General features: G+C 44.3%; 3 protein-coding genes across 7 annotated transcripts in view; 1 reads left to right on the forward strand and 2 right to left on the reverse strand.

Annotated features, from left to right (window-relative positions):
* The window catches only part of CHEK2 (checkpoint kinase 2), a 52,576-nt gene extending 50,487 nt beyond the window's left edge, over nt 1-2,089 (reverse strand). The window contains exons 1-2 of one of the 3 annotated variants that reach the window (XM_075898919.2): nt 1,956-2,089; nt 672-783 (exon numbers count right to left, since the gene is read on the reverse strand). The gene's annotated coding sequence lies outside the window, so the exon portion shown is untranslated. The other 2 variants (XM_075898920.2, XM_075898921.2) reach the window with 2 other exon arrangements.
* On the forward strand, nt 2,089-12,244 carry HSCB (HscB mitochondrial iron-sulfur cluster cochaperone). Of its 2 annotated transcripts, XM_075898923.2 has the most exons (7): nt 2,089-2,315; nt 2,422-2,518; nt 4,985-5,074; nt 6,217-6,361; nt 6,961-7,008; nt 9,734-9,797; nt 11,805-12,244. In XM_075898923.2, the coding sequence occupies exons 1-6, from the start codon at nt 2,089-2,091 to the stop codon at nt 9,784-9,786; spliced, it is 660 nt and encodes a 219-aa protein (XP_075755038.1). In that variant the 3' UTR covers nt 9,787-9,797; nt 11,805-12,244. The 2 variants fall into 2 exon arrangements, with proteins under 2 accessions (XP_075755038.1, XP_075755037.1); XM_075898922.2 differs by lacking the exon at nt 9,734-9,797.
* Nucleotides 12,245-14,613: 2,369 nt separating this feature from the next.
* LOC102461712 (solute carrier family 2, facilitated glucose transporter member 11-like) overlaps nt 14,614-17,557 on the reverse strand; it is a 32,271-nt gene continuing 29,327 nt past the window's right edge. For both annotated transcript variants that reach the window (XM_006119651.5, XM_014571789.4), the window contains exon 12: nt 14,614-15,014. In XM_006119651.5, coding sequence (XP_006119713.2) covers nt 14,811-15,014 — 204 coding nt within the window. In that variant the 3' untranslated portion in view covers nt 14,614-14,810. The remainder of the gene's footprint in view (nt 15,015-17,557) is intronic.

Genomic DNA, 17,557 nt, shown 5'->3' on the forward strand with positions numbered 1-17,557 from the left:
CCATGGGCACCAGCTCCCATCTCGCCTGCTCTTGCTGCCTTTGATAGAAAGGCAGCAAACGGAGAAGTGTTTGTAGTCAATAGTATGGTTAATCATGTAGTCATCTACACATTGATATCCCTAATTAAAACAGATATTGTAGTAGTTTTCTATATAAAATTTCTGGCATAAAGAACTCATCGAGCTTAAGGGTAACCTCCATATGCTCTATTTTTTTTAAAAATCCACTTCAATTGTACAAGAATTTACCAGACACAGCCAAAAAAAGCGTGTAGTGTTTCCTCTGCTGGTTGTACAACAGTTAAAACAAAATCCCCGACTTTCATGTAAGCTCTTCAAGGCACAGATTTCATGTGCACTTGTATAACAGCAATTATCCAGTGCTATCGTAATAACAATAGATCGCCAAACAAAAAGGGACAAATTAGAAAGTGATTCACTTTTGTAAAAAGAATGCTGTAAATAAGCAAACCCAAGTAAAAATCATTCAATACTATAGAAATTATTCCATTCCTTCCCAATTTTGGACCATTCTTGAAAGAGGACAGAGACTGTGTTAATGACAGTTTATTTTAAAAAGAAAAATACTCTTCATTTTATGCCACTTACTATTCTGATAAACAACTGGACAGCCTAAGAGTGGTTGTTTTCTCTTAGCTTTGAATACATACCTAAAGTCTCAACGTTGATTGCAGATACTCTATATAAGTCAGCAATGACATGAAGCTTTTAAAATCAGCTACTACACTTGCACAAGAAACAGGCATCAGAGCCCAAAGTAATCTGTAAAATAGTTAATTATTATAAGTGCATAATTTTAAAACAGGCAGGCTTAAAACAAACAAAAGGACATATTTCTTTACTCAGTGCATAGTCAACCTGTGGAACTCCTTGCCAGAGGATGTTGAGAAGACCAGTACTTTAACAGGGTTCAACAAAGAGCTAGAAACATTCATGGAGGTTAGGTCATCCTATTAGCCAGGATGTTTAGGAATGGTGTCCTTTGCCCAGGGGTGGGCAATAATTTTTGACCAGGGGCCACCCTGGAAGGGGCAGGGCCTCAGGCAGAATGGGGGGGGGGGGGAGACGTAGGACTCTTCCATGCATCTCTACCCACAGATCCTGATTGGTCTGGGGGTGAGGGAAGAATGCAAAGTCTTTGCCCACATCCCAGAGAGAACCACTGGTGATTCCCTCTAGGTACCCATGTCCCTGCTGGTATGAGGAGACTTTGTATGCTCCCCTCCTATATCCCCCGAGTCAATCAGGGCCTGGGAAAGGGGAGCACATGAAGTCTCTTGCTCTCTGCCCCTGCCCTGCAAGGAAGCACAATGCTTAGAGTCAACCACCAGCCAAGTAGCTGTAAGTGCTGAGCCCCTTGCAGGGCAGGAGGAGACTGCCCACAGAGGCCCTTTTGCCTACCATGACCCTAGGATCACTTGATTCTCTGTTCAGCCCCCCCCCCCGGGCACCTGGCATTGGCCGCTGTGGGCAGACAGGGCACCGGGCTGGATGGGCCTTTGGCCTGGCCGCTCTTCGGGTCTCGTTCCCATGGCGCAGGCCAGCTAAGCAGGGCTCTGGTTTACAGGCCGTTCCAGGAGCAGTTGCTCGGCTCCCGGAGAGGAGCGCGCAGGCCAGAGGCCCGGGGGAGCCGTGCCCGTGAGCCAGGCGGGCACAGGGCCTGCGACCCCCGCAGCGACCGGGGAGCTCGGCGCGCGGCCCCGTTGCTCGCTCTGTGGCGGCGGGGGGGGGGGCCCAGCAAGGGGCGGCCCGGCCCCACTGGCCGCGCCAGAGTCAGGGTGGGCCCGGCCGCTGCACGCGCCTCGCACCCTCCGGCCGGCGCCCGGCCCCGCACGTCCGCGTGGCGGGAAGCCCGGGGGCCGCTGCCGGTAACTGGCCGGGGGCAGCTCAGCCTCGCGCTCGCGCCCCCACCCCTGCCTGAGACTCACACTCACCCACGCGCGCCGAATGACCGACCCGCGTCCCAACCCCATTGCGCATGCGCCCCGCGCGGCTCTCCTTTCGAATTCAGCCAATGCAGCTTTAGCGGCTGCCGCGGGGGCTGCCGGGAGCTGTAGTTCCGGCTCGATGTGGGCTGCGCGGAGGGCTCAGCTCTGCAGGGCGCTGTGCGGCGCGCGGCCCACAGCCGCCTCATCGCGGCCCCGGGACGCGGAGCCCGGCGCTGCGCCCGCCCCGCGCTGCTGGAGCTGCGGCGCCCCCCTCCCTGCTCGCGGGGGCCTGCCCCGCTTCTGCCCGGCCTGCCAGGCCCTGCAGCCCCCCGAGGGCCCGCCCGACCTCTTCCGCCTGCTGGGCTGGTGAGCGGCGGGGCGGCGGGGCGGGAGGGCCGGCGGGCGCCGCTTGGGGCTGGGACAGTGTCTGGCTGGCTCGGGCCCTCAGGGTTTTCCGCTTGTCCCTCCTCAGCGATCGCTCATTCGACATCAGTGTGCCGCAGCTGCAGCAGCGATTCCGGAGCTTGCAGCGCTCGCTGCACCCCGATTACTTCAGCCACAGATCCCAGGTTAGGAGCTCGGGGGGGGGGGGGGGGATTTGCCCTGGGGGTCTCCAGGCACAGGTGTGGGGCGGGGAAGTTGTCACCTTCCTTCCCGTGAGAGTCACCCGGGTAATGGTCACAGCTAATTGGCCGCTCAACAGGTGCATTTCTTGGGGAACCAGCTGCTTACCTGTGCATGTGCATGGACGGAGCACAGGAGTGGGCGGTAGGAACCCAGAGTTCTCCCTTAAGCGGCCTGAACTGGGATGTGAAAGCTTAACAGGTTAATCTTAATGGGTGATGCTTATCGGGTCTGGTAACTGGTGTGGGCTAGAACATCTCCCTGCCCACCATGGGTAGGTTGCTCTTCCAACTCTGCAGGACCTGCCATAGACAGGAGCTGCTCCAGTATCCAGCACAGTCTCTGTACAAGGCAGCCCTGTTTACCATGCAGGTAGGGGATGCTCTGGCTGGGAGCAGCCCTTGCCTGCAACTTCCCTACACACACACACACACACTGCACCCCCTTTAATTGGTTAACCAGTTAAATGGGATTTAACATCCCTAGTGCTTGGGGGCTTCATATACATTCCTAGTTTGCACTTTTATTTGTCTGACTATGAAATTATTTTCTTTTGAGGTGAAGAGAAAAGTTTTTATTCAGAAGGGCTACTTTTTTAAAAAAAATCTCTGAAATGTAACTTTAAAAAGGATTTTTGTTCATAACTGAATTTGTCTATTTCTAATAAAGTGAGGTAAACATTATTCTATTTCAAACTCACTTTCCATTAGTTATTAAAGCAGTCCCTTAAGTTGAGGGAGAGGAGGAAGCCCTTCATTCCGCCAGGTTTCCTGTATCCATTTTCTTGCTTGTCCTGTACTTGAGGCAAACATCAGTGATGTTTGGAGGATTGAAAGTATACTATTAAACTTGAGCAATATTATTATGGAGTCTTTCTCTTTTCCTCTGACTTGGTATTTTCTTTGGGTCCACCAACCCACTAGAACCTATTGTCCAAATTTTCAAAACACTTCCATTAATTTTCTCTCCATTTTCAATGTTTGATCTTCTCTGAGATTCCAAGGGCCAGATTTTCAAAGGTGGTGAGAACACATCCTTCCCTCTGAAAATTAGGCCTAAGGAGTATGTTTACAAAACTCACAGCAGCAAGCCTCCTTGCTTCAGTTGACAGATTCAGGATACTGCGTAAACAGCACTGTGAAGTTGTGGTTCAGGCTGGAGCTCAAGCTGTGAAGCCCACCCCACTCCCTAGTTTCAGAGCTTAAGCAACAACTTCAGGCCCAGATGTTGGGGCTCAGGATCCTGGGCATCAGCTGTAGTCACCAGTGCTACAGCTTTCTGCTCTGGAGTCCAGTGAGTCTCATGCTAGCCCTGCTTGCCAGATCCCCTGAAACCTGCTCACAGCCCTCTGGGTCCCAGACGCCTGGTCAAGAACTGTTGATCTAGCTCAGGGATGGTCAATAATTTTTGATGGGGGGGGAGGGTACTCCAAGATTTTGGAAAGTGGTCAAGGGCTGCACTTTTCTGGGGAGAGAGTGTATGACAGATTGGGTGCAGAAGGGAACTCATGGTAGGGCACTGAGGTACAAGAGAGGGTGTGGGGTCTGAGATGAGGATGTTAAACATTGTGTAATTGGCGAATCGAGTAAACGATGCATTTCTGCATTGACTATTCGATTAGTCATTAGGGCAGCGCTGCCAAGAGGCAGTGCAATACAGCTGATCCCTCTATCAGATAGCAGTAGCAAGTGGGGGAACCTGGGCTCCGTGCAGTACTGCCCCTTTGAAACACCGCCATGGCATTGAAGTGCAGCGCTGTGTGGAGCCTGGGATCAGCTGTGTGGCTGCCCCTTTGAAATGCCACAATGGTATTTCAAAGGGGCAGTGCCAAGTGGAGCCCGGGATCAGCTGTGAAATGCTGCCCCTCTGAAATGCTGTGGTGGCATTTCAAAGGGGCAACGCTGCACGGAGTCCGGGATCAGCTATGCAGCACTTCCCCTTTGAAATGCCATGGCCTCTCTGTGCCACATGCCCCTTACAAAGGGGATTTACTTCATGCGCTGTCCCCACGCCCAGCACAATCCTCAGCACAGCTCCCACTGGCCATTTTCCTTGTTTTGTCCACCCTGATCTAGCTGAAGAAAAGCAATTGAAGTCCTACATGAAAACAAAATAAATAGTTTAAAAATCAGGTATCTTTCTGATCAAGATTTTAACTTTTTCAACTGCTGGAATTCACTAGGTATTTCTAATGTGTCCACCACTCTTATCCATGTCCGTAACAGTTCAGTCCTTTTGGTACCTTTGAATGGTTAGGCACAGATTTAATTGCAATTAAAGATTGTACTAATATGTAGTGTTTGTACAGTAGTTTTTTTCTTTACTGTTGATTACATGTATCATCATTTGACTTTGATTGTAAACATGGTAATTTTGTGTAATAAAGATATTTGTGCATCTTCTGTTGACAGAAAGAGCGGGACTTTTCTGAACAGCACTCTTCCTTGGTTAACAGAGCCTACCAAACCCTTCTGAGTCCCTTGAGCCGTGGATTATACCTAGTAAGGTGTCTCATGCAGAGGTGTCCTGTACATTGGATGGTTTGGGGTGGCTGCCCAAAGCTCCACACTTTGGAAGGGCTGGGCACTGGCAGCAAGGGTCAGGCCTGTCCCTACACTCAACAGTAGCAGCTTCAGCCACAGGAAGTGGAGCAACCTGGGCCCAGTCTACTGCACTGGATATGGTGGGGTTGGAACTCCCTGATCCCAGCCTGTTCTGTTCTCCTGAGCAATGCAGCTGAGCGCTGGGCTCAGAGCAGTGCATCAGGCTGGGGCTGGATTGCTTTGCTTCCCGCCACCATGGTGAGTGCTGGGTGGAGGTAGGGCTGACCCCTGCTTCTAGCCCCTTCCCAGTCGCATCGCTCAGAGGATAGGGTTTGGAGAAAGGGGCATTATGGGAGCAGGAAGAGGAGGGGTTTGGGGGAAGGAGTGGAGGTGGAGCAGGGGTATGAAGAAGCAGTCTCTGGGGTAAAGGTGGAGGATTGTCCCAGGCTCTGCACCCCCACCCTATCTCCATGGACAGCACAGCTAATATGTAATGTACTATCAGACCATAATCAAGTGGGGGTGACTGTAGTTTTACAGTATAATTAACCAAATCTTGTGTACCTCCTTTGCTTGCTCAACATTTGTGTGCTTTCACTAGAGAAAACAGAAATCTGAGACTGAAGGAGGCCACCTAGTTACTATCTTTACTATGTGATAACTCTTTTATTAGTTTTATCAGTATAATCTCGCTAAGGATATGTCTACCTTAGAAGCCTAACAGCACCATACTTATACCTATTCAGCTGTGTTACTGTAGGATCTCTCGTAGTCATTTAAAACCAACAGACTAGCCTATCAACATATTTAAACCACCTCCAATGATTGGCATTAACTAGGTTGGCAGGAGAAGCTTTCCCACTAACCTATTGCTGTGCTCACAACCACTTATCCCAGTAAAACATGTCACTCATGGGCGGGTTGCTTGGTTGGTTGGGTTTTCAGTTACTCCCCTGAGCAACATAAGTTTTGCCAATATAATGTAGATGTGGACTAATAGTCTATCATCCATCCAACAGATTAAATATCTGTGAGCAAAGATGTACCTCATATACTTATTTTAAACATTGTGCCTAGTAGCCTATTGTTTTCTTCACCAGCTGAAGTTGAATGGAGTAGTACTTGCAGAAGGGACAGACAGTGGCATAGATGTGGAGTTCCTCAAGGAAATCATGGAAATCAACGAGACACTGGCAGAACCTAATAACGAGGCTAAAATAGAAGAGATTGAAAGTTTCATTGAAGGTGAAGTCTAGACTTGTCTAATGTAAATGCTTTATTTTCTGTGATATGAAAAAGGCTAGTGTCTCCAAGTAAAGTGATATAAGGTGTGGGATGCCCCATAGTGCCATTTGGTTTAAAGAGACACACTTTAACTCACACAGTTAACATTTGGCATTGTGTATTTGGGAGAGTTGCTGTAAAGACTCCTCTCATCCTGGCTGCATTCTCCATTAATGTGTTGTGGGCTGTAGCCAACCATCAGTTCAGTGGTGAAGTATTTTCACACTTCCTTTTTGCACAGTTAATCATGAGTAATAGCAATCATATGTATTGTCAAAGGGTAAAGCAAAATTGAGAGTGCAAGCTTAAGTTCTAACCAAGCAACTGGCCCTTAAAATGTGTGATGACGTTCCTCTTCATATTTAGCACCAAATCAACAAGTGAATTTTAATGAAAACTATAGCTAGTCAAAGAACAAAACAATTGACAACAACATTACTGCAAAAGTGCTGGCAGCAAATCTATTTCAGTGGCCCTGCATTATGTCTTCATGCTGGAAAAGTGTTCAGTAAAAATATACACAGCTTTTTAATAAGATGGGGTTTTGTTTTGTTTTACAGTTAAACTAGAAGAATTGACCAAGAATGTGAGCAAAGCTTTTGAAAAAGGTAGTGATCTCAGTTGATTACTTCTTGAATTGTTTTTCTGCTATAATGTCAGAGTAATGAGTGATAAAGACTGCATGTTTTGGTATTTAGTGAACTACAGAATTCAAATATCATTCACTGCCTTTACAAATTTAAAAAACCAACCAACCAAACAAACAAAAACCCACACTTAGAGACTCGTGGGAAAAGCCATTACAGATCCCAGAATGCTAGTATGAAGTTTTTAGCAAGATGAGCTGGTCAGTGAGCAGACTGTTGTTGTTTTGCTCCGGCTTGTCGCTGAATAGTTTTACGATGTTGCTCTACGTAAGATGCAAATCCTAATGCTAGTTGTATACCCTCAGTGAAGAGGACTGATATTACCTCTACTGTCATCACCACCTCCTTTCTTTCAGCTCACTGTCATCACGTGAGTATTGTCTTAGTTAAGTCTCATCCATCTGACTCTCTTCCATACCCCATTTTAGACATTGGCTGAGTCACTGAATTACATTCTCTGAGTCAAAGGAGAAAATGCTGATTTCTGCATCCATACCTCCTTGCTAACTTTAACAGACCCTTGAACACAGGCAGGGTGACAAAATAGTACCCTTTAGAATCTCACAATTAACAGCCCTTTAGGAAGAGGAGTAGTTGCCTGCAACTACCCAATGAGATTTCTCCAAGAAAAATGCCATGAAGAGCTGCCTTTTCCACTTCTGCTAGGGGCTGCAGATGAGTCAACACCTTGTGATCAATGGTACCATAGGCTGCTGGCAGATCTAATACCACTGATATGAATACTGATATTCATCTGTCTTGTGGAGAAGATAATCAAGCACTGCGGTCTGCAAAGGTCAGGTCTGTGCTCGTATAGCCAAGTGTCAGAGATCAAAAGCATACTGGATAACAGATGCCATGTCTCACCACAGCCTTCTCCACAATCTTACCCAAAAAGGGGAGGTGGGATACAGGTAAATAATTAACTAGGTTGTCAGTATCAAGTGATGTCTTTTGGAACAAACTGCACTAAAGTGTCCTACTAAGCAGGGTGCTTCCCCACAGAGAGGCAAACAAGGGGCCCACTATTTCCTCATTAGCCTCCACCTGCTAGGTGCTGCTTCCCAGTAGTTAAGCCTACTGGTTGATGCAGAAGACAAAGCTGAATGTAGTGATGGGATTGGGCTCAGTGTAGTGCTAGAACAGAGATCTGGGAATAACCAGGGTCAGAGGAGGGTTTGGAGTATGTAAATAAGTCATTGAGGCCTGTAGCCAAAGTCCAGGTACAAGCCAGATGGTTCAGACTCAGGGACAAGAGTAGGCCAGGAGATAGGGTGGGAACTGGATCAGGAGTAGGCTGGGAGCCTAGAGAGTCTGGCACACTGTGAAGCAGCAGGGGTTCTTAACTAGGTAATGCTGTTGCACAGACTTCTCTGCAGCTCTGGTAAGGCTGGAGAAATACCTGGCCTTGGGTAGGGGGGTGTCATCTGACCCAGGCGCTCCTCAGAGATAAGCTGCCCTCATGTGCTAGAAGTCTAAGTAACTGTAGGCTGTATGGAAAAGGTAACTTGCTGCTGTGTTGCCACCTGCATAAGTGATGACTCACTGCAGTTCTGTGGAATGACGGCTCGGTGAATAGCCCTGGTTTGGCTGCAGGTTTGCTCACACCACGTGCCAAGGAGTAATGGATCCAAAACTCTGATGCAAGACAAATCTCTTTCACCACCTTCCGTACCTCAGTGGGAATCACTGCCTGAAACTACCAGACAAGATGAGGCCCTTGTTCATTCAAAACCTTATTCTGTCACCATGAAACTAGATATCCCATCCCTAATCTAATCAATCTTCTCTGTAGAACAGCAAGAAATTCCTCAACAAGAGAAGGGAGTCAGACCAACTACAAAGATCAGATTGTCCTGATTTAGCTATAGCCTGGAATAAACTTGTCCAAGATTTTTCAGATGCTCTGGTAGAAGAAAGTAACTTTTTCTTTGCTTCCCACACAGCCAAACTTTCAGTTTTACCAAACTTTCCTATAGCCGCTGTTGAGCCACTACATGAGATTTCCACCACTGGCACTTTATACGGATGTTAAATGGCATTTAATCAGCCAGTCAACTAGTTGATAGAATTTCCATCGACTAGTCAACTAGTTGATAAGGGGAGGGATTGCAGAGCTCAGTCCTAAGTCCTAGGAGAAGCGCACAATTTGGTCCAAGGGGTGAATATAGCTGGACCGCTTGGAAACAGTGACCATCATGTTATAAAATTTAACATCTGTGTGGTGGGAAAAACTCCTCAGCTGGCCAATACCGTGGCATTTAATTTCAGACAAGGGAACTACACAAAAAGGAGGTTAGTTAAACAGAAATTAAAAGGTACAATGACAAAAGTAAAATCCTTGCAAGCTGCATGGAAACTTTTCAAAGACACCATAATAAGAGGCCCAACTTAAATGTATACCCCAAATTAAAAAAACACAGTAAGAGAATCAAAAAAGTGCCATTGTTGTTCAACAACCACGTAAAAGAAGCAGTGAGAGATAAAAAGGCATTGTTTAAAAAGTGGAAGTTAAATCCTAGTGAGGAAAATAGAAAGGAGCATAAACTCTGTCAGATTAAGTGTAAAAAGCCAAAAAGGAGTTTGAAAACATCTAACCAAAAACTCAGAAAGTAATAGCAAAATGTTTTAAGTACATCAGAAGCAAGAGCCACTAAACCAGTGTTTCTCAAACTGTACTCTGCAGAGACCCAGGGCTCCACAGGACATCTCCAGAGGCTCCACAAGGTCGACAAATGAAACATCGATAGGTACAACACATACAATCAGTGGACCGCTGGGGCGCCGCATAAATTTTTACGCACGTAAAGGGTTTCAGAGCCCAAGATGTTTGAGAACCACTGCACTAAACAACCAGTGGAGCCCTCGGACAATCGAGATGCCGAAGGAGCAGTCTAAGATGATAAAGTCATTGCAGAGAAGCTAAATGAATTCCTTGCTTCAGTCTTCACAGCTGAGGATGTTAGGGAATTTCCTAAACCTGAGCCATTCTTTTTAGGTGACAAATCTAAGGAATTGTCTCAGATTGAGGTGTCATTAGAGGAGGTTTTGGAACAAATTGATAAACTTAACAGTAACAAGTCACCGGGACCAGATGGCATTTACCCAAGAGTTCTGAAAGAACTCAAATGTGAAACTGCAGAACTATTAACGTGGTTTGTAACCTGTCCTATAAATCAGCTTCTGTACCTAATGACTGGAAGATAGCTAACGAGATGCCAATATTTAAAAAGGGCTCTAGAGGCGATCCTGGCAATTACCGACTGGGAAGTCTAACATTAGTACTGAGCAAATTAGTTGAAACTACAGCAAAGAATAGAGTTGTCAGGCACATAGATGAACATAATTTGTTGGGGAAAAGTCAACATGGTTTCAATAAAGGGAAATCAGGCCAGCTAATATACTATTGGGGGGCCAACAAATATATTAACAAGGGAGATTCAATGGATATAGTATACTTAGATTTCCAGTAAACCTTTGACAGAGGCTCTGAAGTAATTTGTCAAGGGATAAGAGGGAAGGTCCTCTCTCGGATTGATAACAGGCTAAAAGACAGGAAACAAAAGGTAGGAATAAATGGAGGAGACTAAGAGGGGATATGATGGGTGTCTATAAAATCATGACTAGTGTGGAAAAGGTGAATTAGGAAAAGTTATTTATCTGTTCCCATAACATAAGACCTAATGAAATTAATAGGTAGCAGATTTTTAAAAAAACAAAAGGCAGTTTTTCTTCACAGAGTGCACAGTCGGCCTATGGAACTCCTTGCCAGAGGAGGTGGTGAAGACCAGAACTTTTACAGGGTTCATGAAAGAACTAGATCAATTCATGGAGGTTAGGTCCATCAATAGCTATTAGCCAGGATGGGTAGGGATGGTGTCCTTAGCCTCTGTTGTCAGAAGCTGGGAATGGGTGATGGGAGGGGTCACTTGATGGTTCCCTGTTCTGTTCACTCCCTCTGGGGCACCTGGCAATGGTCACTGTTGGAAGACAGAATACTGGGTGCGTTGGACCTTTGTTCTGACTCAGTGTGGCTGTTCTTACGTACCTTACTAAAGGTTTCCTACTTCAATGATTACATTCCTTGCTGGCCTCACATCAGTAAATGAACTTGCTTTAACTACAATTTACTTCTTAAATCCTTCAACATAAAGGATCTACAACTTAAAAAAAAATTGAGTCTGAAGGCATGCTCTATGGCTGTGTGGGATGAACTCCTCTTATAGGCTGAGCCCTTTGATGGTGGGACGGAGCCAGACTTTGTTGTAGCAGTGGTTCCCAGCCAGGTTGCTGGGTCTTGCATACTATGTGGCATAACATAACTGCAGCACTAGACTCCGGGGCCAGTTTTACAGTTTGATATCTAGCAGCCTAGTCCACTGGGTTTTTATTGGTTGTTCTCAGAGAAGTCACTGGAGGACACTGCTGTTGCATATTTTTTCCCCATTCTTTGTACACCTCTTGTTGGATTGTAAGCTTTTGGGGGCAAGCTTGTTTCATACATTTGTTTTGTAGAGTGCCTGTTGCAAGAGGGCCCTGATCCTGACTCAGGTCTCTAGGATCTTACGGTAATAAAAATAACCCAGTGTTGCAATATAGACTTTACTGTGGTATTTATGGCATTTGGGTTTTTGTAATTCACAATGTTTAGTTGTTATTTACGTGGCCATTTTACAACAGAATGTTTGAAATTAAATTTCTCAGATGAAATGGAGAATCCATTCTAATATAAACTTCGTTTCCTTGTTTCATTTCAGATGATCTCCAAGAAGCCAAGAACCTTCTAGCCAAAATGAAATACTTTAAAAACTTGGAGGACAAAGTGAAGAGTAAGAAGAACCCTTCCTAATATCTCATCTTTTGCCATTAAGACCTGATCCAATTGACTAAAGCAGTGATTGGTAGTTTCTGATTCAGGAAGTAAAAGAAGCACAACCATTGTGTATCTTTTGATTTTTTTTTTTTATCCTTCTTTACTTACGGAAACAGAAGAGCTGTGCAGAAGATATCCATGTGCCAGTGTCATTAGTTGGCCGTCTTGGAAGTGAAATGTTGGTGGCAATAAGAATTCTGAACTGCTCAGTTCCAACTGCTGGCTTTTTGGCCACACTTCTTACTCTCACTGTTTACGCTGTCTGTATCCCAAAACATGTGTCTAATCGATCCTTAGTGGACAATAAATAACTGAATATGCAGATTACTGTTGCTATTTGGCTTTAGTCAGGCCTGATGCCACTGTCTTTCAACAAAACTTCCAGTAGGAGAGAATGCTTGAATGCCCACTTTGGTGGATTTTTCTCTGGATTTTGGCTATCAATGTTCACAGCCATGGGGAAAATGGTGCTTGTTTGTGGGAAATGTTTTAGCAAAGATTGCTCACTGGAAAGTTTCTTGCATGACTGGAGACATATGGTAATAACTTTCTCAGTTGTACTGAGGCCATAGATCAGGATTCCCATCCTGGGGTACATGTACCCCCTGAGGGTACGAAAAGCTTGTTAAGGAGGTATGGGGAATATTTGGTAAATAACTAGATTATCCTAATTGAAATATTCCAAAAGTAATAGTGTTAGTGAAAAAAGTTGTGGATTCTAGAGTCTAGAATATATTTCCTTTCATATTGAATAGGGGATATGGGAAGGTTTACTAAAAGCCAAGGGGTTACGGGGACTGAAAAAGGTTGGGAACCCCTGCCATAGATTATTCGGGCTGGGAATTCATTGTCTCCTCCAACTAGTGTGATTCTTACTCTTACCTTGCTTACTGTCATGTTGAGCAAGATGGATTTTTGCATGAGCCTAGTAAGAAGAACCTTTTCAAATTCTCTTCCCAAAAGCTGCCCTTATTTCCTTTCACATCACTGTGTATTGAAATATGCAAAACAGGAGATTTTAGTGTACTTTGTACATTGCCTTGTAATACTAAATTTTTTTACCATCTCTAGCAGTGCACTGAATAAAAAAAGAAGAGCTATACTTAGCCTGTTTTGAGACTGTAAATGAGACAAGACCTTATTTCACACATGGTATTCGCATTCATGGTAGTGCAGACAGTGATTTCTGGAGCAGAAACTAATTTCTCTGTATATTTTTGTGAAAACAAATGACTACATTGTTAGAATAACTTCCTGACAAGCAGTAAAAACATAGTGGCTTTGTCTTGCTAGCCTTTCCCCTAAAAATTCCCATTGATTTTACTCTTTACCTCTGTATAGAGAAGAACAGTTTTAATTGTTGTGTCATCTAAGCATGTGCTGAATAGATCTAGAAAAGATTGATCAAAATCGTGGAGTCTTTGCTGTACTGTTCCTGCTGTTCTATCACTTGTGGAATGGCACCATTGGTAGCAACAGCTCCTATAATAGATCCTTATAGGGTGAGGAAACAACCATCAAAGGGAAACATAAATGCTGTAATAAGTTAAGACTTTTGGTGTTTTAGTTTTAAGGGAAATTAAAAATGTGAGTTCACTTTTGATTAAAAGTGCTGGCTGGAAAGCCTTGGGGAATAAACAGATAACTCCTCCACACTATAGGCACATTATCGACAATTAATGCTATCCATCATATGTAAACAATAGGCAAACTGGGGGCCAAATCTGGACCATGAGATACTTTTGAATGGACAACAACATATTTTTATTTGCTTTACTTTCTTCTCTGGAATCTGGACTTGATGAATAAATTGGGAGCTTGACAAAAAATAATTGGCTACCCCTAATATACTTGGTCTTCTTCCTGTGCTGCTAGTGTTCCTGTCTTGAAATGACCTATCTCTAGAGGATGAGAGAAATGTTCAATTTCTATCACAAGTTGAATTTAGGCATCTCTGCTGTAGATACCATTTACTGACTATTGTGATCACATATTTTCATCCACCAGGAGCCAAACACAATGTATCTTGTTATTTTCATACAGCACCAAATATCTGTTATGCTAGTTTCTGATATTTTTTTCCTAATTGAGACTGAATTTCCACCTGTAATTTCAGGGAGGCTAGTTGTATCTTGATACTGAAAGGCATTCAGTCCTTGTAATCTATTTTAGCATGACCTTAAAAAGCACATATATAGTTTAACTACTTCCTTTATTCCAATTGGACTAATTGCTTGTGTCCATTTTGTGCTGTCACAGAAATAGGTATTAGAGTGTATAGGAAGAGCATCAAGTAGTCTGGGACCTGTCAGAGGATTAGCCTGATGGCCAGAGGAGGAGTGTTTTTATGTAGTAAGAAGACTCTCAATCAGCAATATGTTTGTGTTCAGTGTGGCCAATCTTAAATGTTCAGCATTCTAATATCACACTGGAGTAACAGCTGCATTTTATTTCAAAAAATGATGCTCTAACCCCATCTCTGTTTCCCAAATTCCTCATATTGGCACTTTAAAGGTCAGAGTGTGAGGCATGCCATGGATTCACATTGAATGAGTGGAGAAATCCCCAATGAAATCTGTACTCCAAGAGACCAGGTCATCATAATTGTTTCTGGATATGTAACATACTCAAATATCTCTAAATATTTTTATTTAATTCAGTCTACTTTGTAGGCCGCAATACTGTATGCCTGCGTAAAAACATAGTATTGTTGATAATGTCTTATGACATTCCAGTAAGATTAATCTACCAAGTTTCACCTTATATAACAAGTTGTGTTTGAATACCACCCTTAATACTATTTTTCTTTATATACTATATGGGATCATCTATGTATAATTCCCATGAATGTGACTGCCCGTTACCTGTGAGTGCACCTCTAAAGTGCACTTTAAAATTCATTGCAGAGCTGTCGTCTTTCATATAGCTCTGCTTCCTTCTCCTTGACTCTTCCTCTGAAATTAAGCTGTTGGAATTCTTGCTTGATTTCCAGAAAAGATTTGTTTTTTGTCTCAGGAATTACAAAGAAGATGAAAATGGCAACCAACAAGCTTTCCAGTAAAAACACCACAAAACAATATTGCTTCAGTCCATTCTAAAAACAAAATACAAGATGTTTGAGATTAATGAAAAGCATAGCCTATATTATCTAATTAACTCAACTGCTGTTGGCAGTCACTCTAGCAGTGCCAAATCTAGGTTTTAAGTGAAAGGAAGAAGTGGACCTCCATCTTCTGCCTATCTCTCTTTCTCATTAGCTGAAATGATCAATATAGGTTGCACCTGCCTGGTCCAGCACTCTTAGGACCTGACCAGTCCAATATGGGATTTTGCCGGACCAGGGGAGGTCATTTCTGACCCCTCTGATACCAGCCCTAGCCTGATCACTGGCTTCCCCTCCATCTTTCTGTCAGCCCTCACTGCAGCACCCAGCAGCCCCATCGCCTCTGCTCAGGCTCCTGCTGCCATTCTGGGCAGCTCTGCTGCTCTATTGGACAGTCCCACTACCGTGCATGGAGCTCCCACTGCCCTGCCAGCCTACAGAGCTCCCATGCGCTATCTCTCCACCGTGACTGGTCCTACGAACTTCCATGGTCCTTCCAGACGACAGAAGTTCCTGGACCAGAGAATCCTAGTTAAGTTGTTCCACTGTGAATTATGAGTTATTGGAGCAAAGGGACATGACACATGGTCTCCTGCCTCCTAGATGCGCACCTGAACTCCTGGATTAGAGAGTTGTCTTCTCACACCCTCACCCAGCCACTCTTTCATTATTTAATAAAATCATAGAACACTAGATCTGGAAGGGACCTCAAGAGGTCATCAAGTCCAGTCCTCTGTCCTCACAGCAGGACCAAGCACCAATACACAGTGGAACAGCTTCAACAGGGGAGACTGAGAACCCTATCTCTAAACTGCCTGTTGCTCTGTAGTTGGAACACCTGCCTGTCATGTAGAAGTCCCCTGTTCATAACCTTCTCCCCACTTCCAAGGAAGAGCAAACTGAATCTAAGATTCCCCTATCCAAGATAAGTTCTCTGATTATTAGCAATATAAAAAGCCTGCCACCTCTTCTTATTCCTCATTTCATATGGAGCAAGGTAGGCACCTCTCTCATTCTTTATGTAACTATATAGGTGCTTAAAGAAGGAGAAGGGTAGAGCTAGGCACCTCCCTACATATTTGAAGTGTTCTAAAATAAAAACAAAACAAAAGTGATTTTTACTAACAAAACAAAAGATACTTGGTTGCTAGGTGTTACAGAGCAACTAAGTAAAACAAATTAAAACAGAAAATCCTGGGGAACAACTTTTAGATAGTGAATGGGGGAGGGGAGACAGATTCACACAAAGCAATTCAAACCAAATCACAAAAATAAAGAAAAATACTCTGATTGCGACTAAATACATGTTTCCCTTTATTTACTCACAATCCCTTCCTGGTTCAGTCCACTTCTATGCCACAAATTCTTTGGAGGCATGGTAGTCCTGCCTGGGTTTGAATCATTCTGTGTCTCTCAAATCCTGGTTTAATTCTTTCCCACAAAGAAAGCAGCCAAGGTATCTTATACAATTAATATTTCAGCACCATATCCCCATTGGTTCTTCTGGCCCTTGCCAACACCCTTGCTAGCCACCTGAGACTACAGCTACACTGCAGGCTTCTTGCTCAAGAAGCTTTTTGCGGAAAAGAATTTCTGCAAAAACATCTTGCACAAGAGAGCATCCACACCGCAAAAGTGCATCGGAAAAGTGATGCACTTTTGCGCAAGAGAGTGTCCACACTGCATGGATGCTCTCTCACAAGAAAGCTCTGATTGCCATTCACAGAATGGCCACCAGAGCACCTGTGCTTGTTTCGATAGGCTGTTTTTGTGCAAAAAACCCTGTTTCCTTCCGCACACACCTTTTTGTGCAATAACTCTTGTGCAAAAAGGAGTTATTTCTCATAGAAAGAGGAATACCTCCACTGGAAAAACCCCTCTGTTCTGTCGATTCACTGTAAATTTTCTTGTGCAAAAATGTGCTTGAAGTATGAATGCTCCGCAAGTTTTTGCATTAAAAACTCTGCAGTGTATACGTAGCCTCAGATTAACCCCTTAGTCACCGGGTGCTGGCCATCACTCTGCCTATCCATCACAGCCCCTTTAAGCACAAGCCTCAGATAGCCTCAGACAGTAGCTATGGGAAGTGGGCATGGAACAACTTCAAAAGTGTCTCCCTCCCCCATCAGACTGATTGCTCAATGGTTAGCACATGCTCTTAGGCCAGGTCTATACTAGACCTGGAAGGTCAGCTTAAGATATACAACTCCACCTATGTAAATAACGTAGCTGGAGTCAACAGACCTTAAGCCGAGCGTGGCATCATCCCCAGAGCAGGAAGTCAATGAGAGAAACGCTCCCATCACCTTCTTTTACACCTTGTGAATCAAGGAAACCAGCACCATCAGTTTTAGGCCCCTATGTAGCTTCATAGAATTCATCCTATGAAACTACTTATTTTGAGAACATGCTAATTATTTGACATTTATTAGAGGTATGTGCATAGGAGTGTCTTAGTTCAGAAGCTCTTTTCAGCAGTCATTCTGTAGCCTGTATTTCTTTACAAGTGGAGTAACTGAAATGATTTGATCTGA

Source organism: Pelodiscus sinensis, chromosome Z, assembly GCF_052426305.1.
Source record: "Pelodiscus sinensis isolate ZL-2025 chromosome Z, ASM5242630v1, whole genome shotgun sequence".
NCBI lineage: Eukaryota > Metazoa > Chordata > Testudines > Trionychidae > Pelodiscus > Pelodiscus sinensis.

Coding starts and splice junctions, on each gene's coding strand:
- HSCB (XM_075898922.2), top strand. CDS start 2,089: ATGTGGGCTGCGCGGAGGGCTCAGCTCTGCAGGGCGCTGTGCGGCGCG. Junction 5,075..6,216: donor TGAGCCGTGGATTATACCTA/GTAAGGTGTCTC, acceptor TTTCTTCACCAG/CTGAAGTTGAATGGAGTAGT. Junction 7,009..11,804: donor GAGCAAAGCTTTTGAAAAAG/GTAGTGATCTCA, acceptor GTTTCATTTCAG/ATGATCTCCAAGAAGCCAAG.